This window comes from Stylophora pistillata, chromosome 9, assembly GCF_964205215.1.
Source record: "Stylophora pistillata chromosome 9, jaStyPist1.2, whole genome shotgun sequence".
NCBI classification, from domain to species: Eukaryota; Metazoa; Cnidaria; class Anthozoa; order Scleractinia; family Pocilloporidae; genus Stylophora; species Stylophora pistillata.
This window is the reverse complement of record NC_142527.1, coordinates 30,489,461-30,514,621: the sequence shown is the minus strand read 5'-3', so window position 1 is coordinate 30,514,621 and position 25,161 is coordinate 30,489,461. Positions and strand designations below refer to the sequence as shown.

General features: G+C 37.8%; 5 protein-coding genes across 9 annotated transcripts in view; 3 read left to right on the top strand and 2 right to left on the bottom strand.

Annotated features, from left to right (window-relative positions):
- The first annotated feature begins 1,154 nt into the window (after positions 1 to 1,154).
- Positions 1,155 to 4,293, top strand: LOC111344800 (uncharacterized). 2 transcript variants are annotated; one of them, XM_088734550.1, is made up of 9 exons: positions 1,155 to 1,317; positions 1,661 to 1,681; positions 1,992 to 2,018; positions 2,576 to 2,605; positions 2,842 to 2,871; positions 3,168 to 3,209; positions 3,642 to 3,665; positions 3,779 to 3,828; positions 4,151 to 4,293. In XM_088734550.1, exons 1-9 carry the CDS (start codon positions 1,257 to 1,259, stop codon positions 4,211 to 4,213), a joined length of 348 nt encoding a protein of 115 aa, XP_088590676.1. In that variant the 5' UTR covers positions 1,155 to 1,256; the 3' UTR covers positions 4,214 to 4,293. The 2 variants fall into 2 exon arrangements, with proteins under 2 accessions (XP_088590676.1, XP_088590677.1); XM_088734551.1 differs by having other exon boundaries at positions 3,779 to 3,832.
- A 2,319-nt stretch (positions 4,294 to 6,612) lies between these two features.
- LOC111344796 (uncharacterized) lies at positions 6,613 to 11,760 on the top strand. Of its 2 annotated transcripts, XM_022952056.2 has the most exons (10): positions 6,613 to 6,728; positions 7,032 to 7,117; positions 7,561 to 7,611; positions 7,853 to 7,915; positions 8,435 to 8,476; positions 9,119 to 9,244; positions 9,616 to 9,681; positions 10,388 to 10,422; positions 10,967 to 11,002; positions 11,585 to 11,760. In XM_022952056.2, exons 2-10 carry the CDS (start codon positions 7,042 to 7,044, stop codon positions 11,657 to 11,659), a joined length of 570 nt encoding a protein of 189 aa, XP_022807791.2. In that variant the 5' UTR covers positions 6,613 to 6,728; positions 7,032 to 7,041; the 3' UTR covers positions 11,660 to 11,760. The 2 variants fall into 2 exon arrangements, with proteins under 2 accessions (XP_022807791.2, XP_022807792.2); XM_022952057.2 differs by lacking the exon at positions 7,853 to 7,915.
- A 310-nt stretch (positions 11,761 to 12,070) lies between these two features.
- LOC111344795 (F-box and leucine-rich repeat protein 13-like) lies at positions 12,071 to 15,030 on the bottom strand. Of its 2 annotated transcripts, none has more exons than XM_022952055.2 (3): positions 14,139 to 15,028; positions 13,120 to 13,359; positions 12,071 to 12,602 (listed from the first exon to the last, which is right to left on the bottom strand). In XM_022952055.2, the coding sequence occupies exons 1-3, from the start codon at positions 14,990 to 14,992 to the stop codon at positions 12,266 to 12,268; spliced, it is 1,431 nt and encodes a 476-aa protein (XP_022807790.2). In that variant the 5' UTR covers positions 14,993 to 15,028; the 3' UTR covers positions 12,071 to 12,265. The 2 variants fall into 2 exon arrangements, with proteins under 2 accessions (XP_022807790.2, XP_088589991.1); XM_088733865.1 differs by having other exon boundaries at positions 12,401 to 12,602; positions 13,265 to 13,359; positions 14,139 to 15,030.
- Positions 15,031 to 15,196: 166 nt separating this feature from the next.
- LOC111344798 (U3 small nucleolar RNA-associated protein 18 homolog) lies at positions 15,197 to 22,155 on the top strand. Of its 2 annotated transcripts, none has more exons than XM_022952060.2 (14): positions 15,197 to 15,541; positions 16,933 to 17,078; positions 17,625 to 17,723; positions 17,930 to 17,988; positions 18,087 to 18,226; positions 18,643 to 18,726; positions 19,149 to 19,320; positions 19,566 to 19,624; positions 19,867 to 19,957; positions 20,141 to 20,264; positions 20,554 to 20,676; positions 20,961 to 21,009; positions 21,347 to 21,486; positions 21,646 to 22,155. In XM_022952060.2, the coding sequence occupies exons 1-14, from the start codon at positions 15,329 to 15,331 to the stop codon at positions 21,668 to 21,670; spliced, it is 1,524 nt and encodes a 507-aa protein (XP_022807795.2). In that variant the 5' UTR covers positions 15,197 to 15,328; the 3' UTR covers positions 21,671 to 22,155. The 2 variants fall into 2 exon arrangements, with proteins under 2 accessions (XP_022807795.2, XP_022807794.2); XM_022952059.2 differs by having other exon boundaries at positions 15,200 to 15,541; positions 19,524 to 19,624.
- Positions 22,156 to 22,277: 122 nt separating this feature from the next.
- Positions 22,278 to 25,161, bottom strand: part of LOC111344797 (uncharacterized) — a 3,817-nt gene continuing 933 nt past the window's right edge. Inside the window, exons 2-3 of the mRNA XM_088733856.1 lie at positions 23,480 to 24,870; positions 22,278 to 23,087 (exon numbers count right to left, since the gene is read on the bottom strand). Of these exons, the coding sequence (XP_088589982.1) occupies positions 22,830 to 23,087; positions 23,480 to 24,870 (1,649 nt within the window). The 3' untranslated portion in view covers positions 22,278 to 22,829. The remainder of the gene's footprint in view (positions 23,088 to 23,479; positions 24,871 to 25,161) is intronic.

Sequence of the window (25,161 nt, the reverse complement as noted above, 5' to 3'; positions counted from 1 at the left end):
ACTACTACATACTCGGTGAGGTAGGTTTAATACTGCGAGAATCGCTTTAAAATCGAACAGTAGTGTCCAAAATAGGGCACTAGTGTCTGACATCGGATAGTAGTGTCCAAAATAGGGCACTAGTGTCTGACATCCGACACTTTAGTCCAAAATCGGACATTAGTGTCTAAAAACTGTTAACTTCTTTGATGTAATTAATTTCAAATTTCAAAATCATGGTCGTATTTTGGCGGGAAGTCCACTCTGCCAAATTATGAACGAAGCAGTCAGGGAAGGCCATTTTTCGCCCCCGCCCTTCCCCCTCCCCCCTCCCCCTCCCCCCTCTCCCTCCCCCTCCCCCTCCCCTCCCCCTCCCCCGCCCGTTGCTTTATCCTTCTGCTGAAAGCATCATCTGGTTAAGAAAACATAAAAAAAAAAACAGAGCTACTCAGTTCTTATTGAAATTGTGAGTCTCAACGTTGGTCTATGAAAAGTGTATATATCGGATACTTGTGTCAGTGCTCATTAATATGATAATGACAGAATACCCAAAAGTAGCAGAGTTTTGTCTCTCTAGATAGGTGATTAAAGTAACAATGCAATGCGTTGGTATAGACCTCCGATGAGTCTAATTCCAACTGTTGCTAATGATTAATTTTTCTTTTTTTAATGTTTATAAATGCAGTGATTTCCTAACAAATAAATTGTACCTTGTCAACTTACACAGGGAGTAGAGAAGGACGCATGTGCTGTATTTACTTGATTTGCCTCCAAAGCAGAAAGTAATCCAAACTTTTAAAAGAGGTTTGTTTTCTCTACCTTGATTTTTAAGTCTCAAATAATTTGGTTCATTTTTGTCCGGGTATTACAAAAAAAAACAAAAGAACTGACAGGAAAACAACCCTGTTGGAGTGACATTATGAGCGAAAAAATAATAAATAAATAAATTTAATAAATTTACACAAAGAGTAAAAATATCTTTTGAACAAGAAATTAAAAACCCTCTGTTTTGAAGCAGAGTAAATACGAAACTGACAACTGAAACAACAGTAAAAAACAGTTTGACAAACCTAGCACGACTCTAAGACACCCTGAGGTCTGTTGTCAAAAGTCTTACTAACAATTACCTTGATTTGCTGGCATTTGTTTTAAATTAATTCGAATTTCATGAATTGTCGTATTTGATTAGTTGACTTTCAACAATAAATTGCTCTTTTGCATTTTCCCTTGGATTTCAAGAAATCTCAGCATTCGAGATCTGTGAGTGAACATTGAGCATGATGAATTTGAAGTTTTTCTTGGCCATTTTGGCCTTACACATGGTTGTTGTTCGTTCAGGTTTGTTGGTAATAACTGATCATTTTAACTGCCATATCATTCGCAAAAGTTGGTCTTTTTAACAGGGTTTGGCTCATCGACGTAAGATGTCAAACTCTAGACACCGATTCTGCGAAGAAAAGTGAAAGTTTTTCAAATTTCTCCCATCTTTTTCTGTTGATGACACAACATTGAAACACTTTGTACTCACGAAAATCAGCAGTACTCTAAAGGCTTTTAACTCACGCATTTCAAGACATCATCATGACCAACCTTTAAAATGTCCGGCAGTTCTGCCATAAGGATAAACTTTGAAGATTGACAATTTAACAATTTAAAACAATTTTTCTCCTTTTTCCTCTAGTTTCCCCAACTGACTCCTGCTGTAAGTAAATATGTTTAATTTTCCTATGAGACAGTAATCGTTATAAGTGAAAAAAACACATTTTAGACTTAAATTGATTTTGTAGAATCTCGTCTGCAAACATTTAGCATGTGTGGAGATTAGAACTTCCGAATGCATGATGCATGATGACTAACAGATATTTCATTTCTTTTCCGAATGCATGATGCATGATGACTAACAGATATTTCATTTCTTTTCTGAATGCATGATGCATGATGACTAACAGATATTTCATTTCTTTTCCGAATGCATGATGCATGATGACTAACAGATATTTCATTTCTTTTAGTTTCTCATTCTTTGCACGACGCCATCTGTAAGTTAACGGTTCTTCTTTGGGAGTGATTGTAAACTTGCAGCGCAAACATTTATGTTTTTGGTTGATACTGCTCTCAAATAAGTCAAAAGCTAGGTTAATCAAAAATTGCCAGTTGCAGGTTCTATGTTTTTGGTTCAGTTCACAAAGAATCTGATCTATTTTTTTCTTCGAGGTATCAATTAGTCCTTAACACGCAAGAGAGTAAGCCACGCTCGTCGTTTGCCGGCTGCTAAATCATGTAAATCATGTACTGGAAAGTTCAGTGAGAAGCAGAATTACTTTTATATACGATTCCAATTTTTCATGCTGCTGTCATTGCCATTTTTTGTCTTTATACGAAAGAAATAAAACTAATTCTAAACAGCAGGATTTCTGACATGTCAAGCAACCGAAGAACTTAGCTTAGTTAATCATTCTCCAGCCAGTTATCTGTTTGAATTTTACCGGCAATTGAAACGTTGGCCAAATTCTGCTCGAACTTAATAAACCCTAAAAACTGAACTACCATTGTAGTATAATGTTCTTACACTACATTCCTGGCTTTATATTTACAGTGGCAAAGGTCTTTACATCAGATTTATCTGGTAAGTCTATACACTTCCCCTTCAACGGTGCAGCTTACAAGGGGAAGGGTGATGCCCTCAATTGTCAAAAAGAGTGGCAAGGAAGAGAACATTTTACAAATTTCCAAAAAACTGACGCCCTCTCCCTCATGAAACAACCTGACCAAGTCCCAGTAATGCGCCACCTTTCTACAAACGTTCACTGATGGATTTGACGGCTATAGCTAATTTTTGTTTTAATTGAATCATTTTACCAGATGATGATCTAGAAGAGTTGATAAAGCAAGGTAGGAAAAGTATATTCAATAAGGAAATCATGAAGCAGCACACCAGATCTAAATTATGTTATATAAAATTTCACGATTCATTTGTAAGGATTTATATATTGTTCTGCAAGTCGACAATTACGAGCAAAAAATTCAGCTGTATAATTTTTTAATTATTTAAAAGTTAAACAGTCAAGTTTATGTTCCGGGTTTCTTTTGTTTAGGTTTTAACGAATTACTGTTTCAGAGAAGTTTTGATCGTCATCAGTTTGTCTAAAAACAAATTTAATCACATACGTTTGTGTTTTTGTTTTCAGACTTGGTGAAGGACGCAGGTGACTCAATTGCAGTTGTCGATGGTGAGTGCCTTTGAGTTTACTAACCTGCTTAAGATACGTAGGTAAACTATCCTTTTATACTAGTTCGTTTCTCCTGTATTAATTTCGTTCATGACTAAGGAGTCCTTAGTCTACTCTCTTCTGATTGGCGTTAAATCAATCAGAATATGGTCTTTGTGGATTTTCCTGATGCCTTCAGTCATACTAAGTCCGTCTGCTTCGCGCTTACTGCAAATTCAGTCCTTAATGAGTTGGATAACCGTTCCTCGGTGGGTCAATGGAGCTCTTGCACAGACCTTAAAGTTAGTTTTTAATCATAAAACAATGTTCAAAGTGACACGGCATAAAGAAATATCAGAAGTAATGGGTGAATGATAAATGATCTGCTCTAAGAAAAAGAAAAAGGATCACTTTTTCATTGATGATTTTGCATCTGTCGATATCTCATTATAGCTCTTGAGGATACATTCAAGAAAGGTGTGTATGGAGCTTTTATGATAACCATGATTTTGAGTTCAGGAGTTTCCTTAAATCTTGTATGTAATTTTCAAATAATCTCAAAAACTCATACTCGTAACTTTATTTTTAAGTTCGCGACCACAATTTAGCTGGAGGACTACTTGCAAGACACAAGAGATCGGCAAGTCAATGAGATTACATTTATGAATTTCCTTTAACTCACTCGGTATTTGACATTCTATGTATCAGGGCGTTCTGGACTGTGAGTTGTGTACATTAGTTTTTGGCAAGCACGAAAAATTAATAAAGATGCAAAATAAATAGATTGGTCGATTTGAAATCACCTATTTCTCAACCAATAGTGGCATGCTAAAATCGACTCTCCCGATAACTGGAACCTCTCGTAATTTAAAGAGGTTTCCTTTAATTCAACAAATAAAATGTATGATGTGATTTTTGAGGGCGGAAAATGAAAATTACTTGTATTTTTTCTTCATCTACAGGATATAAACGCTGAAACAATGGAAGGAAATACTGGAACAAACGTAATGGCTGAATTGCTGTAACCAATGAACTAGTGTGGTACACATAAATCTTAAGTGTAGCATGTTGTCAAAAGCAAAAATAAAGCTCCTCGTGAACTTTATATTCTCGTCTCTTGACCACGATACAGCATATGTACTTTTCGTTTCTGTGACGTCATGATAACGAACAGCCCCTCTCGTTAAGTGCCCCCATTTTTACAACTAACAACTTGTTAATCCTACTAAGTGAAGGTGTAGTCTGATTTACTGCATTAATCCTACTAAGTGAAGGTGTAGTCTGATTTACTGCATTAATCCTACTAAGTGAAGGTGTAGTCTGATTTACTGCATTAATCCTACTAAGTGAAGGTGTAGTCTGATTTACTGCATTAATCCTACTAAGTGAAGGTGTAGTCTGATTTACTGCATTAATCCTACTAAGTGAAGGTGTAGTCTGATTTGCTGCATTAATCCTACTAAGTGAAGGTGTAGTCTGACTCACTGCATTAATCCTACTAAGTGAAGGTGTGGTCTGATTTGCGGCAGTAATCCTACTAAGTGAAGGTGTAGTCTGATTTACTGCATTAATCCTACTAAGTGAAGGTGTAGTCTGATTTACTGCATTAATCCTACTAAGTGAAGGTGTTGTCTGATTTGCTGCATTAATCCTACTAAGTGAAGGTGTAGTCTGATTTACTGCATTAATCCTAGTAAGTGAAGGTGTGGTCTGATTTGCGGCATTAATCCTACTAAGTGAAGGTGTAGTCTGATTTACTGCATTAATCCTACTAAGTGAAGGTGTAGTCTGATTTACTGCATTAATCCTACTAAGTGAAGGTGTAGTCTGATTTACTGCATTAATCCTACTAAGTGAAGGTGTGGTCTGATTTGCGGCATTAATCCTACTAAGTGAAGGTGTAGTCTGATTTACTGCATTAATCCTACTAAGTGAAGGTGTAGTCTGATTTGCTGCATTAATCCTACTAAGTGAAGGTGTAGTCTGATTTACTGCATCAATCCTACTAAGTGAAGGTGTGGTCTGATTTGCGGCATTAATCCTACTAAGTGATGGTGTAGTCTGATTTACTGCATTAATCCTACTAAGTGAAGGTGTAGTCTGATTTACTGCATTAATCCTACTAAGTGAAGGTGTAGTCTGATTTGCTGCATTAATCCTACTAAGTGAAGGTGTAGTCTGATTTACTGCATTAATCCTACTAAGTGAAGGTGTAGTCTGATTTACTGCATTAATCCTACTAAGTGAAGGTGTGGTCTGATTTGCGGCATTAATCCTACTAAGTGAAGGTGTAGTCTGATTTACTGCGTTAATCCTACTAAGTGAAGGTGTAGTCTGATTTACTGCATTAATCCTACTAAGTGAAGGTGCAGTCTGATTTACTGCATTAATCCTACTAAGTGAAGGTGTAGTCTGATTTACTGGATTAATCCTACTAAGTGAGTCACATCAGCCATACAAACAAGTTCTAAATCTTCCAAAAATGAAAAGCAAACAAATCAAGTCACTCAAACAGAGTCAGAGATTTGCATGTCTGAAAACTTTGCTTTAAAAAAATTTCGTTGCTCACAAGAATCTAATGTATTCTTCGCCATCCTCGTCCTTTGTGCGCTTACAAGTGATCAAAAACTCACTTTCACATTAAAAGTACTTATTCATTGTTAATCATAGAATTGAGACAAACATTGAAACTCCTCGCTGTTGGAGGGTAACTCGTTCTATGGCGCGGTTTTGCTCGATATCTTTTTTTGGTTTTCAAGAATAAAGGCCGAAGAGCGATCCCGTTATTTTGACGATAGCTTTGAAAAGTCTGCGGTAAAAAAACCCGCTCCCCTCGCTGATATGTGGCCAAATATGGACTCAAATATCCTTAATGAGGTCCGATGAGCTTTTCATTGCCTATATTCTCTCTCCAGCAGACTATCATTCAATTCAGCCTGGATAAAAAGATATTATACAGTGCAATTCATCAATATCATGCTGATTTGTTTGGCACAACTGATGATGTTTGATCTGATATTGTTTGGCACAACAGCCATCTGCCAGCCAGCAATAAATGCTTTAGCATTGGTTTATTCCCATGGCATAGAAAATTAATCTCACAATTGCAAACAACCCCGTCAAGGTTTTTGGTATTCATTCAGTATTTTTATTAGCCGTAAATGAAATTATCGTTCGCACAGAGTAACACGCTGTCTGTTTTAAGTCCGGAGAAAAATAACTGCATGCAACTACTGTATACTACGTGAGGTTTCCAAAGAGTTTAGTCCTACACTAAAATTGATGAGATTGAAACCTCCCTCACAGATTTCTATTCAACGATACACCTGCCATAGTGTCAAGTTATTTTGAAAAAGACCTCCACCACGATAGCTAACCGATGAAAGAATTATAAAAATAAATTTTTTTTGCTATTGTTTCGACTCCCCTTTCCTCCCCAAGTCGATTTTTATCCGAGAAAACACCTTAAGCAGGAGTTATACCATTACACATCGATCGAGTGAAGAAGGAAGCCCTCTCTCCTTTACTACTATTTCAAAGGTCAGTATAGGAAAGAAATTTATGACTAATGAAATCCAGAGTGGGTGACCATACCGAGTAAAACAAATGGCTATTACTTCAAATTTTCGGTTCAAAAATTTCAGTCGATTGTGACACTTCCTTTACTCAAAACAACGCAACCATCGGACAAAGACCCATTTTTTTCACTTGAACTTACTATACATGTAAAACGAATGTGTATTCTAGCTTTTCGACTTACTGACCTACCCACCCACACTGGACGTAGACTTTTTAGCTGAGAACTAGGTTTATTTTTAACTAAAATATTTCATCCCGTCTCAGGATTTGTCCGATGTTTATCATGAGGGCAGCCATCGTTGCCGTAGTCCTGTTGACAGTTAATCTTAAAGTTCAATCTGCTCCAGCAGGTATGAAGGTGTAAATTCTTGTCACGATCTTGTAGCTTAGAGGGCAAAAAGTTAGTGAGAAAATGAACAATCATGTCAGGGAAGATTTTCTCTTCTCAAATCACATTAGACGTCTTCTACACCAGTAAATTTTCACCATGACAAGTCCCGTCAAAAAAAACTGAAACAAAGCCAATCTTAGAATCAAGAAGTTTGTCTCAGAACTGAAACTTGCCGAGTAAAATGATGTTTGCTAGCGACCCGAAACATCCTAAGAGTTTAAATTACCAGGCAGCTGGTTTAAAGAACAGATATTTTTCATGTTTAGTTCAGCGACATAAAACAAAGGATACTCAGTTCATCATGAAGTTTAAGGGAAATCCTCACTGAATTATTCAGTTGATAGTTGCATACTAGATCTTGTTCTTTTACTAAACTAATTTACCTCATGTTTCGGAAAGCAGATCTGGATAGATATAAAGACGAGAGAGACGAACTGCCACAGGTTGAACCAGGTAAAATGATCGCCCTCTCATGGTTTATCCTAAGGCTATTTGGACAGGTGAAACATTAAATATTATCTATTATAATCTCTCTCACAATTTTGAAACCAACTCGGCCAAACTTTTGAAAAACCGGCTAAGACACGTTTGAACAAATTTAAGCCGCGATGCCTTATTATAAATGCACGATTACTTTGGTCTCACAATTGCGTTTTATCGGTTGGCATTTCTTGAGGAAGTTTTGTTTTTACAGCACCTAAAAATGACGAGAACGATGAAGAAGAGGAGAAACTATCGGAACTCGCACAAGTACACGGTAAAAACGAAAACAGGACTGTCTGTCAAAAACTACCTAGTTACATCTGCTTTTTTGTTTAAATCACAAAACAAGGTCGCCTTGAATTCAATATAGTCCATGTAACGGTTACTTTGTGCATCCAAAAAAGAAAAAATCTCCTAGAAGTTTCTCTCCAAATGTAAATTTATCTTCAAAATGAACTCAAGGGCAAATTTCTCAGGAATGAAGCGTATCATTTTGTCTTAGCAGTAGTGGGAATTAAATTACAAATTTGTACCGATTTAAAGTAAAATATCGTCATCATGATGTTTATATGAGATTGTTACAAGACATGGTGTAGCAGGCAACTGTTCCGGCCTCTGCTCCAGTGCCGAGGTCTCTTATTGGGCAGTTCCTTTCAAAAGAAGCTGAAAGCTTGCCAGACCGTCATAGAAGGGATGGACTTCAAGAATCCTAATTTCATATAAAACTTCAATTATGTGTAACAAAGTCTTACGTTTTCTTTTTCTTGTTCGTCTATTTGGTTGTTTTCCACAGTTTGTAAAAATGAACTGATGAAGTTGGTCCTAAAGGCAAAAGGTATTATATGATTATCCGCCATTAAGCAGATGATAATCCTTGTGGAAAGGGTGTACACATACGAGGGGCACTGGACTCCACATCCTCTCGATCTTGCACGGGTTATAATAGCGTTCAAAAAGCGAAAGACCAATAAGCAACCCCAGACCAACGAACAAGAGTGTCGATGTGTCAGTTCAATCACAATTCGTTCTATATTCAACTTGACCTAACTAAACAGTTGAAGACGCTGATGCGAGGGGAAGCTCTCAGAGGGACATGTATCTTAGAGAAAATTGGTTTAAGTGTTTATCAGGTATATCTTACATCTTATTTACTTCGAAAGTGTAAATCTGTTTACTTCATGTCGGATTTAGCCTCCGAATATTTTTCAGGGAAGACTGCTGGATCTTGACCTGATATTCCCTTCAAAATTTGAGGCTCGGGCTCTATACCTGAATTATTTGAACATTCGCCTTGGGAATATTTTAAATCACTAAAAAAAAAAATCAAAAATCCGATATATTCCTTCAACTTATGTTTCGAGTGGAAAATTACATATCATTAATTACTTAACTTTTGAAGGCACAATTTTCTTCGTATAATATAAGACTAGGGGAAGTCTCAATTTTTTTACTCCGTAATTTTTTTTTTGGCACACAGAATGTAAGAAGTTTTTAACACCTGCGGCACAAAAACTCGCTGAACACGTTCGGGAAAATATGCGGTTTAACAATGAGGTTGATACGGCTGGGAAAGAGCTTGCTGATGGCTCATTAGATACACAAGGTTGGCGAAAAAGTTTATTTGTTTAATTGTACAGTATGTCGGTTATTGATATAATCTGCTTGCAATGCAGACGTAAAAGATTCCTTTTTTAATGAGATTTCTGCATGCACGTGACCCTCATTAGTTTGACGGCACTTTATACTTCACTGACATCAATACATATCCATAGCTAGGAGGAAATGAGAACGATGCAAAAGTCCCGTATATGAAGAGCTGAGTTTCCACGCTCCAAAGAAACCATTATTAACTTCACAACAAGGATGATCCTTTGCAGCTCCCTTAAAAAACTCAGCTTATCAGTCTTTTACAAACATTTGATGTAATGTAAATGTCCAACTTGTACTGCCTACCTCTGGCTTACTGATTCACAGGTGACTCTCCAGAGGAAAAGAAAGTGGAGGAAGCGGAGATAATGGCATTCAAACTGAGCCATCAGGGTAACATTGAGCAGGCTTGCCTTCTCGTGTTTTTTTTTTTACAACACATACACAGCGACTGATGACAAAATGTGGCCACCTAATCAGCATCACATGAACAAATGTCATGTGAACATCGTACCAAGAGAATATCCAAGCCACGTTAATGAACAATAAATTGAAAAGAGCTTGTCCATTGCGGTTATTACTGCTTTTTCAACATCTACAACAATATCGTGGGTCTTTCTGGGTTTCTCAAGGCTAACCCAATATAGACATCACTTCGTGGGTATGAGATATATCGTCAATGTATGAATCTGTAATGATCTGTTAACTTGAAAAATTCATTGATGATGTATAGGCATCAAAAGAGGAGCTATTTTACCAAATTAGTCAAGGATAAATGCTGTTTTTCATTTTTTGTAAACCCTAAGCACCCTAACATCGGTATGCATATTCTGCAAACGGCGTTCTCCTTACATCTGCTAAGATGCTGAAAGGAGAATTTGTTTAAAAATCAAGAGCTACTTTTGATAGTTGATGATCATTTCCTTCATTCGCTTGACCTTAATGTTTGATTAAGGAGTGATAATGGACTGAAAAGTTAGCTACAAGTCACTGTTAGAGGTTATAGGGTTGATGATGCCTAAATCATCACATGTCATTAAAGCAAATGTGCCGCAATAGATATGGCCTCCTACTGAATATTTCTTACTTCACTTCACAGGCTACAAGTACAGAGTAAACCCACATAGCAGCAAAGTGAGTTACAATGCTTTCAAAATAACTGGCAGCCTCGTCTATTGTCAGCCATTAGACCATCATTGCCCCAATAATATCATATGAACCTCAAACATACCGGCCTAACGATGTTTCGGCCATTCGTAATAGATCATCATTGCCCCAATAATATCATCTGAACCTCAAACATACCGGCCTAACGATGTTTCTGCCATTCATAATAGACCATCATTGCCCCAACAATATCATCTGAACCTCAAACATACCGACCTAACGATGTTTTGGCCATTCGTAATAGTTGTCAACGAGAGTCCTCTCTAAATTTTGTTGGTTTCATTACAAGCTGTTCATCGTAACTAAACGATGAAAGCCTTTGGTTTGCATAATTTATTTTCTTAACACCAAACCCGCCAGTAAACTAACAATTTTGTTGGCTTCATTACAAGCTGTTCATCGTAACTAACCGATGAAAGCCTTTGGTTTGCATAACTTATTTTCTTAACACCAAACCCGCCAGTAAACTAACATTTAGATGAATCGCTATAGAAACATTTTCGTCTTTCAGGAAGATGTGATGCTGCCGTTTGAAGCATATGAGAAGGTAAGTGATACAAAGTTAACTGTTTACACCTTCAAACCTGCCAATTCCCGAAAACAGTGACAATCATCCTTCTCCTTGCATTGCTATCCCAAAGTAAGGATATATTTCATCATGACTGAGAGATTAAATGGTCTTGTGAGGTCAGTCTTGAGTGCTATAGTTAAAGCCGAGACTGCGTGTCTTTGGGTTAAAAACTTCCCAGCTTTCACGATGCCTCTTTGCTGGGGAGGCGGAGGGACAATATTCTCTGCGACAGAAGCAGAAATACGCTCGAGCAGTAGTCGTTCACTAGACTTAACCATAACTCGGCTTTAACGCTCAATAACGTACTATATATTCCTCTTCTTGTCCGCCATATATTTCGTGTAACTGACTCCAAAATTTTGATGTTCAATCGAACGAAATTCCCTGGCTGATGCTGGTGTTCCTCTCAGTTTTCTTATCGCCAATGTGATTGACAATGAATTGACATTGTGAGGATACATTAGCGGATCTTTGTAAGCTTTGTTTGTGAGAGTAAAAGGGATAAATACTCGTTATCTTCAATTTCTTTTTGTTTTTTGTTTTCCTTCCGTTGGGTAGGATGCTTCACCAGAGTGTGAAGCCCTGATCACGGGCTTCCTGAAGAGAAACACTCATGCTGGCATAAGTGATTGAGCTGATGGCAGAATTATTTGTGAACTTCTGAAAGCTTAGTGCTTCGCTGTCACGTAGTGGTTAACCGTTTGTGACAATAAAAATTGAGTGTATCACACAAACTTCTTGTAGTTCATCCTTAACCCTTAATGCGTAAAGCTTTTTTTTTTTCCTTTTTTCATAATAATGTAGGATAATGAGATGGAATGGCATTCCATCTCAGTGAGAGGCCTGGGGGATTAAGAGCTGGAAAGTCATTGTGTTGTGTTATTGAGCAACACACCTTAAAACACTCACATTACATCTCTCCCGAGGAGAGTAAAAATGGTGAACTGTCAGGGAGAACCTTACCAATAATGTTTAGGGGGGAGGGGAGGGGGGCATTGTAACCCTGCAATGGATAAGTTCCAATCTACAAGGAGAGAGAAAAGATTACTGAACACAACCAGCATTTAATGAAAACTCAATTACCTGTTTATCAATTCAACATCTTATGTCTCATTTATTTGCCTTAAGAAACAGTCAACCAAATATACAAAAACCCCTTCAGTATGATTACCTGTTCAATTGCGGTATTCAGAGAACTTAGAAACCTGATAATCAAATGCTGTTGCTCATATGTTGTTGTTATGTACACCATGTCCCATCCTTAATAATGTGGGACCCATCGATATATTTTAGTGGATATACTTCCTCGCCATAATAATTTATAACAGTCATCTGCGGCATTATTGACACAAGTTCATCCAATAGTTCATCTGGCACCAGATTGCACTGTGTTGCATCAAGTCGTCTTAATCTAGACATTTGCTGTGGTATCTTTTTCAATGGATTTCCACGAAAGTCTTTCGCACCACAAATGTTCATATCAAGCATTTGGTGACAGCTGTTGATCACACGCTCAAGGCCAGCATCAGTAACTTCCCAGCACCAGGAGATGTCAATGCTTTGCAGATTTCTACAGCTGTTTAAAATAAATAAAAAGGAATGATTTGTAAAACTTCTTGTGATTAAACTGCCCAAATATCAAACCTTTATATTATCACAAGCAAAGAAAAAACAAATTATGACTATGTTTGGTCTAATAGTAAAATAGAGCTATCCTTTCAATGAATAGATGAAAAACATCCAAAATCAGATGTACCCTTCCCGTATCAAAAACAATCATTCAACATCAGATAGACTTAACATCCAATCAAATCAGATGGAGGTGTCAGAAATTGGATTTAACAACATCAGTGTTCAAGGCAAATTACCACAGAAATTACTGCCCATGATTAATGACTGAAAAAAACCTTAAAGCTTTAAGGGCTAATATCAAAAAAAGAACAAGCTTGTAGTTCCTTATTTTTTGTTAGAATAATGATCTCAAGTGCAAAATACAGTTTACTTGTATTTAAAGTCACTGTTAAATTTTCAGAATTTTAGGGTGGCTCTGGCACTAACACTGACAATTACTATGACAATCCACTGTACGTTACCTGTCAGCCAGTGCATTTACAGCTTCATCATTGAGGTTTGTGCACTCCGCAACACTGACATGGAGTAAGCCAGTAGCACTACCCGAATTTTGTGGATGAAGATGTTCAAAAAGTTCTTTTAAAGCTTTCGCAGAAAACTCTGTACCTTTTTTCAATGTCAGGGATACAAGATTTTTCATATTCTGCACACCTTCCAGAGCTTGGTCAGTTAACGAGGTACAAAAGGACAGACCAAAACATCTGCAAATTCACCAAAAATAGTCCATGACTGTCATTTAACATAAAAACTCATATTAAGTCTGCACTTGAGCCAAGTGGCTCACAAGACATTACAGCATTGCCAACCTCTCCCTTCCCCCCACAAGACATTACAGCTTTATTTGGGCTATAGCATGAGATGACTAAAAGCATTGCCAACCTCTCCCTTCCCCCCACAAGACATTACAGCTTTATTTGGGCTATCGCATGAGATGACTAAAAGCATTGCCAACCTCTCCCTTCCCTATTATTGATTGGCTAGTCCACTGCAGATTACCATTGCACTGCTACCTGTTTGTGTTTGTGGGGATTCAAGGAAAGGCACAGTGAGAAGGAAGTGCCTTGATCGGGAACAATACAGTGACCTGTCCAGGTCTCACACCCAGAGCCAAGGCACTCTCTCCTTCAGACCACTGCTTCTTCTAAAAAACTTCATTTGAGTCTTCTTTCAAATATCAATCACACAACAGGGTAATTAAAACAATAAAGTAGTGAAAGTACAGCTAACCAATGCTTCAAAGTCATAACGAAGTCATTGTTAAGGTAACAAAGGAAAATATCCAAGATAATAAAGTATTTGAAACAAATTGAGTTACAATAACAGTTGAGTGTCAAGCTTGTGAGAATGACAAGTATTATGACTTCCTCTTATACAGAGTCTGCTTGAGCATTGGGACAAGGACTTGATTGCCTAAATTTACAGTACAGTCATTTTTATTATGTTTACTTGTTCCAATCATATAATAAACATGTTCACTTACTTTAAATGGTAACATTTTCCAATTAGTTGAACAGTGCAATCAGTCATGTTTTCACCATCAAGCCAGAGATACTCAAGACGTCTGTAGCACTTTTCCACCAGCACTGTGATTGCATCATGAGTGATCCACTGAATTCCATCAAAATTTATGTGACAAAGTTGATAACACTCTGTTGAAAGAAACTTAAGTCCATCGTCTGTAAGCTTAGTGCAATGGGAGGCGTTTAATCTCCTCAAGGGTACCTTGTTCAGGCCATCCAAACACTGATCTGTCACGCCACATCCTGCTAGATTAAGGTCACGTAACTTTGGGCAAAACGTGACAAATTGATCGATAATGGATTTGTTGACTTGACTACAAAAAGACAAGGAGAGTTTCTGCAGATGAGGGCATGATTGTGCCAGCAATCTACAGCCATGTAGCGTTAAGTCCATCTTTGGCTGAAGACAGAGGTCTCTAAGAAGAGGAAAATTGGATTTGATAATGTCGCTGATCTCCTCAAGAGAGCTTTCTATGCTTCTATCCCAGAAGGAGAGTTTCTGTCGTAAAAGTGGACATCTGGAATAATGAAGCCACATCTTGCAAACTAGGGCCACATGTCCACACAACTCACCAAGAGTAAAGAATGAGAATATTTTGAGAATAATTTCCTCAGGAAGAATGTCAAATGGACAGGTGTTTTCCCCGCGCTGTTTTAACACTGTTTGCCCCAGAAATTGTTGATTTGTAAGTTCTTCCAAAAAGATAATCTCTTCGATGTCCTCATCCTCAAACTTATCGTCTGAGTTGTCTATCTCAGGGTGTGAAAAACTCGCAAGCTCTTCGAAACCTTCCAAATCCATTCCGCAATCCATGATCAAGTTCTAGAAATGTTCACAAAAAGACGACGTGTCAACAGCATCATGTAACATGCACGAATAGGAAAACACACTACAGGGAGGTAAAGAAATGAATGTAGCTGTTCAAATAGGTTTTAAATTCTGAATTTTATTTTAAAGTACCCTGTTTTAATATTTTTTGGATTTAAGAAAGAACGAGGAGAGAGAAGAGGAACAGAGAAAATGTAGTATTACATGTATTACATGTATATGACCTACAGTCACAGTGTTGACAGAAACCGCTGAACTTAGACTCCACGTGAGTAAAATAATTTTCAGCTGCTTTCTTGTAAGAAACAACATAGATTTAAGATGCTTAAAAGAAAAGGTCAAAGCCACCTTGAGATAAAAGGCCCCGAAGAGACACCTTTTAAAGTAAAGAAACAGATCCTGGCTTCTGAAACCGAAGATGACGAAGCTGAGAGAACTCTAGAAAGACTTGTGTTTGGAGGTGAAGGCCATGTGATCATGGAAATTGAGAAGGACTTGGCCGAAGATCGTGTCGCGTCTAGTTCAAGTGACGAGGTGAAAATGAGATATTATTCGTTGTAGATAGATGCGAAAAGAGTTCCATATAACCCCATACATTAATTATGCATTCCATTTCATTTCAAGACTAAAGATAAAGGTTTCTATGCAACACTCTACGCATATTGTATGGGGTTATATGGAACTCTTGCCGATAGATGCTATTAATGTGAATTGTAGCATGTGGTTTACACATTAAATTCAAGGTTGCATGAACCTTGAAATTCTCACTAGAAGGGCATTGTTGATTAAAGCGTATAAGATGTAAAAATTAACAGTATAGGCTTGCTTTTAGTTGCTGTTTTTTAGGCCATGATATAGCTTCGCGATATTTGGTTAAAAAATAATTTGTATCTTGCATTTGCTCATTATAAAACGGGTTGGGATGCCTTACCAACATGCTTGAAGTTTATGTATATGAGCACGATCCTTCGCAGTAAAGCACTATTTGAGCAATAGTGAAAATCAGACCTGAAAAAAATTTCAGGCCTGTACGGGATTCGAACCACTGACCTCTGCGATACTAGTGCAGCGCTCTACCAATTGAGCTAACAAGCCAACTGGGAGCAGGCCATCAAATTAATTCGACATAAACCCGTAGATGATAAATCAAACAACAACAAACATATGAAACATATGTGTGAACTGCGGTTATGAGACGTATATGAGCACGATCCTTCGCAGTAAAGCACTATTTGAGCAATAGTGAAAATCAGACCTGAAAAAAATTTCAGGCCTGTACGGGATTCAAACCACTGACCTCTGCGATACTAGTGCAGCGCTCTACCAATTGAGCTAACAAGCCAACTGGGAGCAGGCCATCAAATTAATTCGACATAAATCTACGGGTTTATATCGAATTAATTTGATGGCCTGCTCCCAGTTGGCTTGTTAGCTCAATTGGTAGAGCGCTGCACTAGTATCGCAGAGGTCAGTGGTTCGAATCCCGTACAGGCCTGAAATTTTTTTCAGGTCTGATTTTCACTATTGCTCAAATAGTGCTTTACTGCGAAGGATCGTGCTCATATACGTCTCATAACCGCAGTTCACACATATGTTTCATATGTTTGTTGTTGTTTGATTTATCATCTACGGGTTTATGTCGAATTAATTTGATGGCCTGCTCCCAGTTGGCTTGTTAGCTCAATTGGTAGAGCGCTGCACTAGTATCGCAGAGGTCAGTGGTTCGAATCCCGTACAGGCCTGAAATTTTTTTCAGGTCTGATTTTCACTATTGCTCAAATAGTGCTTTACTGCGAAGGATCGTGCTCATATACGTCTCATAACCGCAGTTCACACATATGTTTCATATGTTTGTTGATGCTTGAAGTTGTTACATGTTTTTAAAGTAACACTGTACTTACCGGTTTCTATAAATTATTAACAAGGATGATGATGATGAGGATGACAAGGATCAAAGTGACAACGACGACGACGATAACGATGAATTCCACCATACTGCAAAAAAGAATGATAGAGAAATCAGTGATGAGCGAAAGCCAGTGTGGGAGGATGACGCTGATGATGAAGAGAGGTACTCTGTCTCTATGTTTTAAAAAAATAGGAATAATAACTGGATAAAGGGCCACTTTTGGAAGTGGTTCACTGAATGAATTGCATGGTTTGTTGGCTCTTTAGTCAAATTCAAATGGATGTAACCACTGTGGAGCTGATGAACCATCAAGCCATCAGCATGTTTATCTTCCATGTTTTTTAAGCATCATGTCATATATGTGCCAACAAGCTAACAAGCCACTGAGCCATCAAAATGTGGCTCATTCTTTCAGAATAAAGCCCCTATCTTCTCTTTAACATTTAGTACAAGGACTTACATGTATTTCATGTTTTAGCAAATCACATTCAGAGTAATGTTATACTTTTCACTAACAAGCCATTGGGCCATTTTAATCATGCTGATTGAGAAAGGGACCTGTTTGCTGTACTTGCTCCAGAAAGTTATTTCCCTGTCACTTTTAAATCTTGGCTTAAAATACATTGGTGTTTTAATAAGATTGGGTCAATGTTGTTCAAGAGACAGTACCACCAGCATCTTATTTTATCACTCCTTATTATTTTGCAGAATTGAGATTACATCAGTGTCACGTTTGAAAAAGTTGCGGGACACAGAAGATGAGACAGTCATTACAGGGAAAAAATATACTCAAAAGCTGAAACAACAGTAAGCTGAATTTTTAGTTAATTGTGTTTTCTAGTTCAGTTAGGTTTTCGAATATCCTTAATTTTCTGTTCCTCACACTCTTACTTGTATCAGAAGTCACAAAAATTTTTTTAATTTGTAAATGAAGCTACAAGTTTTTGCCGATACCTGTAGGTCTCAACATTCAACAACCATCTGGTAAAAATCTTTTTTTACTTCAAACATAGGTTTCAAAAAATATATGGTGATGCAAGTTGGGCAGACCTGGACAAAAAGAAGAGGAGAGGTACTGTATTATGAGAAAGTTCTTGTTATGTGAAAATAGAGTTTTAAAATCATCCAAAAGATATTGTTAACTTTCTTGTTTTATGATGTGTATCATAGATTCTTTAAGTGAAGATGATGAAGAAGACTTAATACTGCAGCGAGCAGGAAATCTTCTCACTAAGAAAGGAGATAATCTTCCCCAGGGTATTCTAGACATCAAAGGAATCAAAGATGCAAATGTTGGAAAACCATCCAATGTAAGTGAAATATGAATCAACCAAATTACAGTGTACGTTGATGTATTAATATGACTTTTAATTCTTGCTTAATGTCAGATGTCACAACACCTGTTTCATCATATGTTACTCATATTATGGGCTTTTGATCATTACATGTTTAAAAAGCACGCTATGAATTAATAAATTATTAATTATTATGTGTATTAGAGCTCCCCTTTCCACCACCTTCAGAAGAATCAGAGTTTGTTGTTGGTCAATGCCATTGAAAGAAATTTACTAATCCAGAGAGCTGATTAAACATTAGCAAAATACATTTTTATGACAAGAACAAGCTAGCCATTACAACATGCTGATGGGTTGTCTTGACCAAACCTTAAATGCTACAGTGCAGCATATTCTGTACAGCATATCAAGCTACTTCTGTCTCTTAACAGGCAACTCTACAGTGTGTCGAATTCCATCCCAGTGCCAAAGTTCTTCTCACTGCAGGCTTCAACAAAACACTAGATCTCTTCCAGGTATTTCGATTTTTTTCTTTGTTTTATTTTTTTTGTGTCATTTAATCTTGTTACTTGTAGACAAATATTTTGCCAGGATGTTCAAACTTTCCCTTCCAGGAAAGATTCTTAATCTCAACGGAAGAAGCTTTGATGTTCCAATTTCCAAACATAAAGTTACTGGATGCATGGATTTTAATTCTTCCCCTGAAGTTTCAGAGGCACCGTAAGAGTACTTACTGTGGACCCCCTTTAACTGGAGCTAGCAGTGTTGACCTTCACTCATCCAAATCTCCCAGTCACTCTCCCAAATGAAACTTAAAAAAGAGAAAGCATGTTTAACATTGTTTAGTTTGCTTGACTGTGTACTTTTTTTCTTAAGATGTATGTTCCAGGTGTTTCTCACTCATATATCATGATAAAGTGTTTTATGTCATCAACAGATTGATGGACAGACAAATCCAAAACTTCAAAGTATCTTTCTTGAAAAGTTTCCCATTCACACAGCTCACTTCAGTGCAGATGGTGAACAGGTTATCTTGGCTTCTCAGCGGAGGTCATTTCATGTCTATGACATGATTAAGGGAGAAGTGATCAAAATTCCTGAAATTAGAGGTTTTGTTATTTTTTTCCTTTACAAGTATTAGCTTCAGTATTTGTCACAAACTTTAACGTTTTTAAAAGACTGTGAGCCTACAAATCAAGTCAAATTCAAGTGAGATTTTTCTTGATAAGTATACAAAATTTGTAAGAGTAAATTTTGCATAATATATGGTAGGTCTTAATGTGAATACATGTATTTCATTTGTTCTTTGCAGGTAGAGAAGAGAGATATTTTGATAAATTTTATGTTTCACCAGATGGGAAACATCTTATTTTTCTGGGTACCAATGGCTACCTAATTCTTCTTTCAAGCAAGGTTGGTCTCCTGCTGTACACTCAACTCATTAAATCAGCTAAATTCCATAACGAATCACAAAGAGTTTACCAAAAATAAATATCTATTTGTCATAAGAGTTCCTGTTATCACTGTGTGGTTGCTTGTACTTAACCCTCAGATTCCCCCTCAAAACCCTGAAATGTCAGTCTATATCTGATTAGAGCTTTATTGGTAACACAGTTACTGTTTGCTCAGTACATTTTGTTTCATTTTTCATTTAGACAAAACAGTGGATTGGAAACTTGAAGATGAGTGGCTCAGTGCAGTCAGTAGCATTTAATGCCAATGGATCTCGCATGTTTACTGCAGGAGGTAGTCACACTGTAGTTATTGCTTCCATCACTGTGCATGTAACTATACTATGATGTATAGTTACAAGCTATTTGCAAGCCAGCCTAGTAATAACCACCTGATATTTACTTGGAAATAAAATCTCTCTCTCTCTATGATGTGTGTATCCCTTAACTCATGGTTTGTTCTTGTGTATTTGCACAGGTGATGGAGAAGTTTGTATTTGGGACATGAACACTCGCAGCTGTGTGCATAAGTTCAGAGATGAAGGGTGTCTCAACTCGACTGCACTTGCAGCATCCAGAGATGGACAGTACTTAGCTTGCGGGTGGGTGTGCCTATTATGCACAGGTCAAATATTACATGATTTCTTTTCTATTTTCTTTTCAACTAACTTCCTCTTTGGGGAACCAAGAACCCAAAAGAACTTGCCTGGCTCCCAAAATGAGGCTTTGAGGGCAAGTAGGTCGTAGCACCTAATTAATATCAAGGAGGAATGGGTATAAGCCTTGTCAAGTCCTTCCCCTTTACATGCGCATGGCCTAAAAAAATTGGTTGCTGATCAGCATTGTTGCAAGTCTTAAGCCAACTTAAAGCAGTACTTTTTTCTATTGCAGATCTGATAGTGGTGTTGTAAACATTTATGACAATCAGTGTTCACATCAGACGCAACCAAAGCCATTAAAGGCCATCATGAATTTAACAACAAGCGTCAACAAAGTTGCTTTTAATTCTACAAGGCAAGGTTCCAGCATTTCAGCCTCTTTGATCAAGAACTACTATTCCTGGGAAGAGAGTCTAACAGTTACTATGGTTGTCATAGTTCGCAGTAAAGTGATAATCTGAATTCTAAGGATTAGGAAACATGCTTGTTACTTATGACAGGAAAGGACGAAAAAAGGGCGAACTTCAGACCTTCCTGTCCATAATTAACACACATTGCCTTCTAAAATTTTTCACCAAAGTAACTCGATTATTTTCTTATACGTGCTATGTTAATCGTTTGCTTTTTTTATATACGCAGCGAGATCTTGGCGATATCTTCAAGAGTGAGAAAAGATTCGTTTAAAATGGTAACTACTTTTTCTTATAACACCATAGAGACGCGTGTCATAGAATTCAAGAAAAAAAAAACACATTAAAGAGATTAAGACTTAAAAAGGTAGAAAGATTCCTAGAAATCTTCAATCTGCGACAAGGCGTGAAATGTTAATTAATCAACTGAAAATTTAGCGAGAAATTTTAAGACACAGAATGCGACAATGCTCTTTTTTACTGCTTCCTATGTTGAAGCACATTTATAGTGCAACATCTTGGTAACATTTTGAGGCATGAAACCAAAGAATGGTCTGTCAGCGGAAAATTTCAATGATGATTTTTTTTTTTTTGCCTTTCTTTGTTGTTTGTCAGGTTCATCTTCCTTCACTTTCCGTATTCTCCAACTGGCCCACATCACGTACTTCACTCAGATACGTAAACGCATTTGACTTTTCTCCAAACAGTGGATATCTTTCCATCGGTAACGACAGAGGCAAGGCGTTACTCTACAGGTATATTAATGTCACGCAAGAATCTCAGTTTTGTCATACATTTCGCTTTGCGACCTTACTACAGTGAAGATAATTCACGTGGTGCTGGTGCTCCCATTCGCTTAAACTTTTTGCGCAGTTAGATGTAATTGTTTCTTTCAATTGTGTTTTCCTTTTCAGATTGAATCATTACACAGACTCGTAGCATAAACTAGATGCATAGCAATTTATCGTGACCCCGGTTGAACGTCTGTCGCTTGGAAAGCGCTACTGATGCAGGTACCAAGCACACGGTTTTTGTCAGAAGTTGGTCACCCACTGGGCGTTTCACTACGATCACCCGGGTGGTGTGACAGGGTCAATAAGCCTCCAGTGTCATCACGGCAACGACCTGGTTGTCTCAACAATCCTTATTTTTGGACCATTACTACAATGTTTGCCCGTCAAATTTCCTTGTAAAGAAGTGCGATTTCAAAACAGCGTCATTCAACTCTGCTTTCGTTGTACCTGATAAATTGTACATATTTCAATACTTTTTTTTACAATCTTTTAAATTTGAACTGTCGGGAAAATAACAAATTAAGTGTTTAAATATCTTAACACTCACGATCCGTTATTATTTTCAAGGTAGTTGCCATATGTATTTACTTTTAGAATACCGCTGGATAAAATAAATATGTTTCTAAGTGAGACGCATGGTCGTGTGTAACAGATGTTCGTCGGTTCGTCCAGTGATACATGATTTTGGAAATTTTGGTTAAGAATTATATTCTGGTGGTAAGAAAGGGAGAAAGGATTTGTACTTCTTACAGTTTTCACCCAACACCATTTTATTAGTTTTTGTTTTGCTTTGCTTTCAAAAACTTGAACAACGCCTCAGTTGCATGTAGCAAACTCTCAAACTATGAAGAAAGTTTACAAACGAAAATAACAACAACAACAATAGCGAGAACAACAACTGCCTCGAGCGACTCCTACTCTTCTCTCGTCAAGAACGCCTTAACTACTTGTGAAAAACTCTCACATCATACAAGAGCATACAAAATAAACATCAAGAACAACAATGGTTTAAACAGCAACGGTAGGTGTTCGGCGAATAGGAAAAGGATAACAAGAAAAAAAAAACCATGTTGGTCTTTAACATCGTTGTATTCAAAACCTCTTTCTGTAGGAGGAGTTCTGTTCTGTTAATTGACTAAACGCCAAGTGATTAGTCTTAATGAACCACTAAACTCTACAAACACTTCATTGAAACTGTTCTATATAAAGACCCGAATAACTTACACCTAAACTAGATTCCTACAGATTCCACAGTGAAGCAAAAAAAAAATTCATGACGTTCTATGCTGTGGTTGTCGCTAAAATTACTTGAGCCACACCGTGAGGTAAGGGGAACCATGGTTGTACGATTTGTTGGGCCAATCAGAATCACTGCTTGGACAATCGTTGGCATGGCCATTATTTGTCCAGCCATTCGCAGTAGAACCCTTGGTATTGACTCCTACAGCCATACAGTACTCGTTCACATCCAATCGTCCGCCACCAGCAGCAGAAGACGTGTAAGGATATGATCCTCCATGAAGAGAATAAGGCATTATCCCAAACTTGTTTTGGTAGCAGATCTATGGACGATAGAAAGAAAATTGAAAAGTTCAGAACGATGAATCGGTTGTGATACAATTTAGGGCGCCAAGTGACTTTTACCAACGCATTTTGATAAAACCTAGGACAATTTGACAGTTAAGTTTAACAGATTATGTTACCGACTAGTTATTAATAACTCTAATTAACAGAATTAGAATATTAGGGAGACTGCGATCATATCTTCCATTTTCTCGAAATATTGATCGCAGTGGAAATTTTTCGTTTTCTTTGGAGAATTCCACGGTAGAAAACTTCGTCTAGTGTGTGTTATGTGTAGTCTACGGCAACGCATTGTTGCTCTAATTCAAGACCATGGCTCCTGTGAATAAGAACGATTTAACATTTGGAAATAAAAGGTGTCCCTAGCTACCTTTTTGTTTCCATTCCATGCAAGCACCAGTACAGGTGTTACAACAGCTGCCTGCACAGCGGATTTACCAACAGCGTGATTCCAAAATGTGTTCTCTTCTCTGTTTCCCGGCAGCCTCCACATAACCCACTTGCTTCCCAAGCCATCTTTCCTCTCACTGCTGGACAACAGAATCGTGGACGCGGCTTCTACAGCCAAACTGCGAGCATCCATGCAGCTAAAATCTTTCTTTTTAGTGATTTTTGAAGTTTTTAGTGCTGCGGTGTTGTGGTTAGACACAAGCCAAGTTTTGTAGATGTTGCCAACATTGCCACTAATTTTTCCCACCAGAGTCCAGCCACCATTGGCCATGTCACAGTAAGTTTGCACTGAAGAGCTTCCTTGCAGATCGGTCTTTATCCAGTAAACTCCGTTCTTGACGCGCGGTTTGTTGTTTGCCAAGCTTGCATCATGAATTTGTTTGCAGGAATCAGCGGGAAGTTTCTTTGTACCCAGGACACCACTTTGACTGAGATGAATGGGTTCAAAGTTTCCGAGAGTGATGTCCGGAGGACTTGCAACCAGGAATCTGATTTTAATGTTGTCGTAGATTGTTTTACAATTGTTTGGAGACGTGTGACAACCCAGACCAAAGGTTCCTCTTGGTATGTTCCAGTCACTGCTGACTTGTACATTGTTATGTACGAGTTTACCGTCCTGCCATTGTGAAAATCGGTTGCCAAGTACTTGGTACTTAAAATGAAACCAAGTATTAAGCGCGAAGGCTCTGGACAGTTTGCTGTTGTATTTCCAGCCGCCATCTTTATTGTTGCGTTGAGGTCTTAAAGTACAGGTAAAAGTGTTGTACGGACAGTATTCAAACCACCACGCTGTGGTCTTACTGTGCTGAACATTAGCGACACGCAACAATGGTCCAGGACAACTTTTTTTACTCCCAGTCTCCATCATGTCAAGCTCCACTTCCAAATCTCTCCAGGCAAATCCTAACTTGAGATACAATGCAACTTCTATATAATCTCTTCCCTTGATCGCCATGGTATCTCCAAGCAACCGTCCATTTTGCACAATCCATTTTCCGTAATTGTTCTTCACCCAGTCCTTCTTCAGCGCAGGACTCGAGAAATCATCATAAAACGCATACACACGGGTTGGGTCATCCATAGTACTTCTGCTGACCGCACCACCAAGCATAAAGGAGTAAGAGGAATCGTCGATTGTGTTTGCTGACATACGAGTCTGCAGTCTAAAGTGAACAGTAGCTGACTTTGTGCCCAGACCACTAAGAACGCGGTCGATTTGAACCGGACGCTGTCCGTTAGCATGGTAATAGATTTGTAGGTCATCTCCACTGTCACGAGTTAGTCCTCGATCGATCAGTGCACGGTGGTTGACTGGAGACCAATTCAAAAAAAGGCAACTTTCAATGCTAACGAATAAGATTTCTATTATATTCCTCTTCAGGATGGTTCCTATGAAAACTAAGAACTTCTTTGTAATGACCTATTTATCTGCGCAAGAAATGCATTAAAAAAAAAAAAAATTAAAAAGAAGAAAAATGAAAAAAAATCGATACTTTGAAAATGCTAATTTTTCAATTGAAGAATCGCAACTCGGCCGTTATAACTAGGAAAATCGCGATGAACTCGAATCTATTGTAAATCGAAAACTGACTCCGGACTCAG

Bases quoted from the DNA above. Each gene is read 5' to 3' on its own strand.
- LOC111344798 (XM_022952059.2), top strand. From the start codon at position 15,329: ATGCTTAAAAGAAAAGGTCAAAGCCACCTTGAGATAAAAGGCCCCGAA. The intron at 18,727-19,148 runs GTATTTCGATTT...TGTCATCAACAG, and splicing joins AAACACTAGATCTCTTCCAG to ATTGATGGACAGACAAATCC. The intron at 20,677-20,960 runs GCAAGGTTCCAG...TTATATACGCAG, and splicing joins GTTGCTTTTAATTCTACAAG to CGAGATCTTGGCGATATCTT.
- LOC111344796 (XM_022952056.2), top strand. From the start codon at position 7,042: ATGTTTATCATGAGGGCAGCCATCGTTGCCGTAGTCCTGTTGACAGTT. The intron at 7,612-7,852 runs GTAAAATGATCG...TTGTTTTTACAG, and splicing joins ACTGCCACAGGTTGAACCAG to CACCTAAAAATGACGAGAAC. The intron at 7,916-8,434 runs GTAAAAACGAAA...TGTTTTCCACAG, and splicing joins GGAACTCGCACAAGTACACG to TTTGTAAAAATGAACTGATG.
- LOC111344800 (XM_088734550.1), top strand. From the start codon at position 1,257: ATGATGAATTTGAAGTTTTTCTTGGCCATTTTGGCCTTACACATGGTT. The intron at 1,318-1,660 runs GTTTGTTGGTAA...TTTTTCCTCTAG, and splicing joins CATGGTTGTTGTTCGTTCAG to TTTCCCCAACTGACTCCTGC. The intron at 1,682-1,991 runs GTAAGTAAATAT...CATTTCTTTTAG, and splicing joins TTCCCCAACTGACTCCTGCT to TTTCTCATTCTTTGCACGAC.
- LOC111344795 (XM_022952055.2), bottom strand. From the start codon at position 14,992: ATGGATTGCGGAATGGATTTGGAAGGTTTCGAAGAGCTTGCGAGTTTT. The intron at 13,360-14,138 runs GTAAGTGAACAT...GTGAATTTGCAG, and splicing joins GGAAAATGTTACCATTTAAA to ATGTTTTGGTCTGTCCTTTT. The intron at 12,603-13,119 runs GTAACGTACAGT...TATTTTAAACAG, and splicing joins GTAAATGCACTGGCTGACAG to CTGTAGAAATCTGCAAAGCA.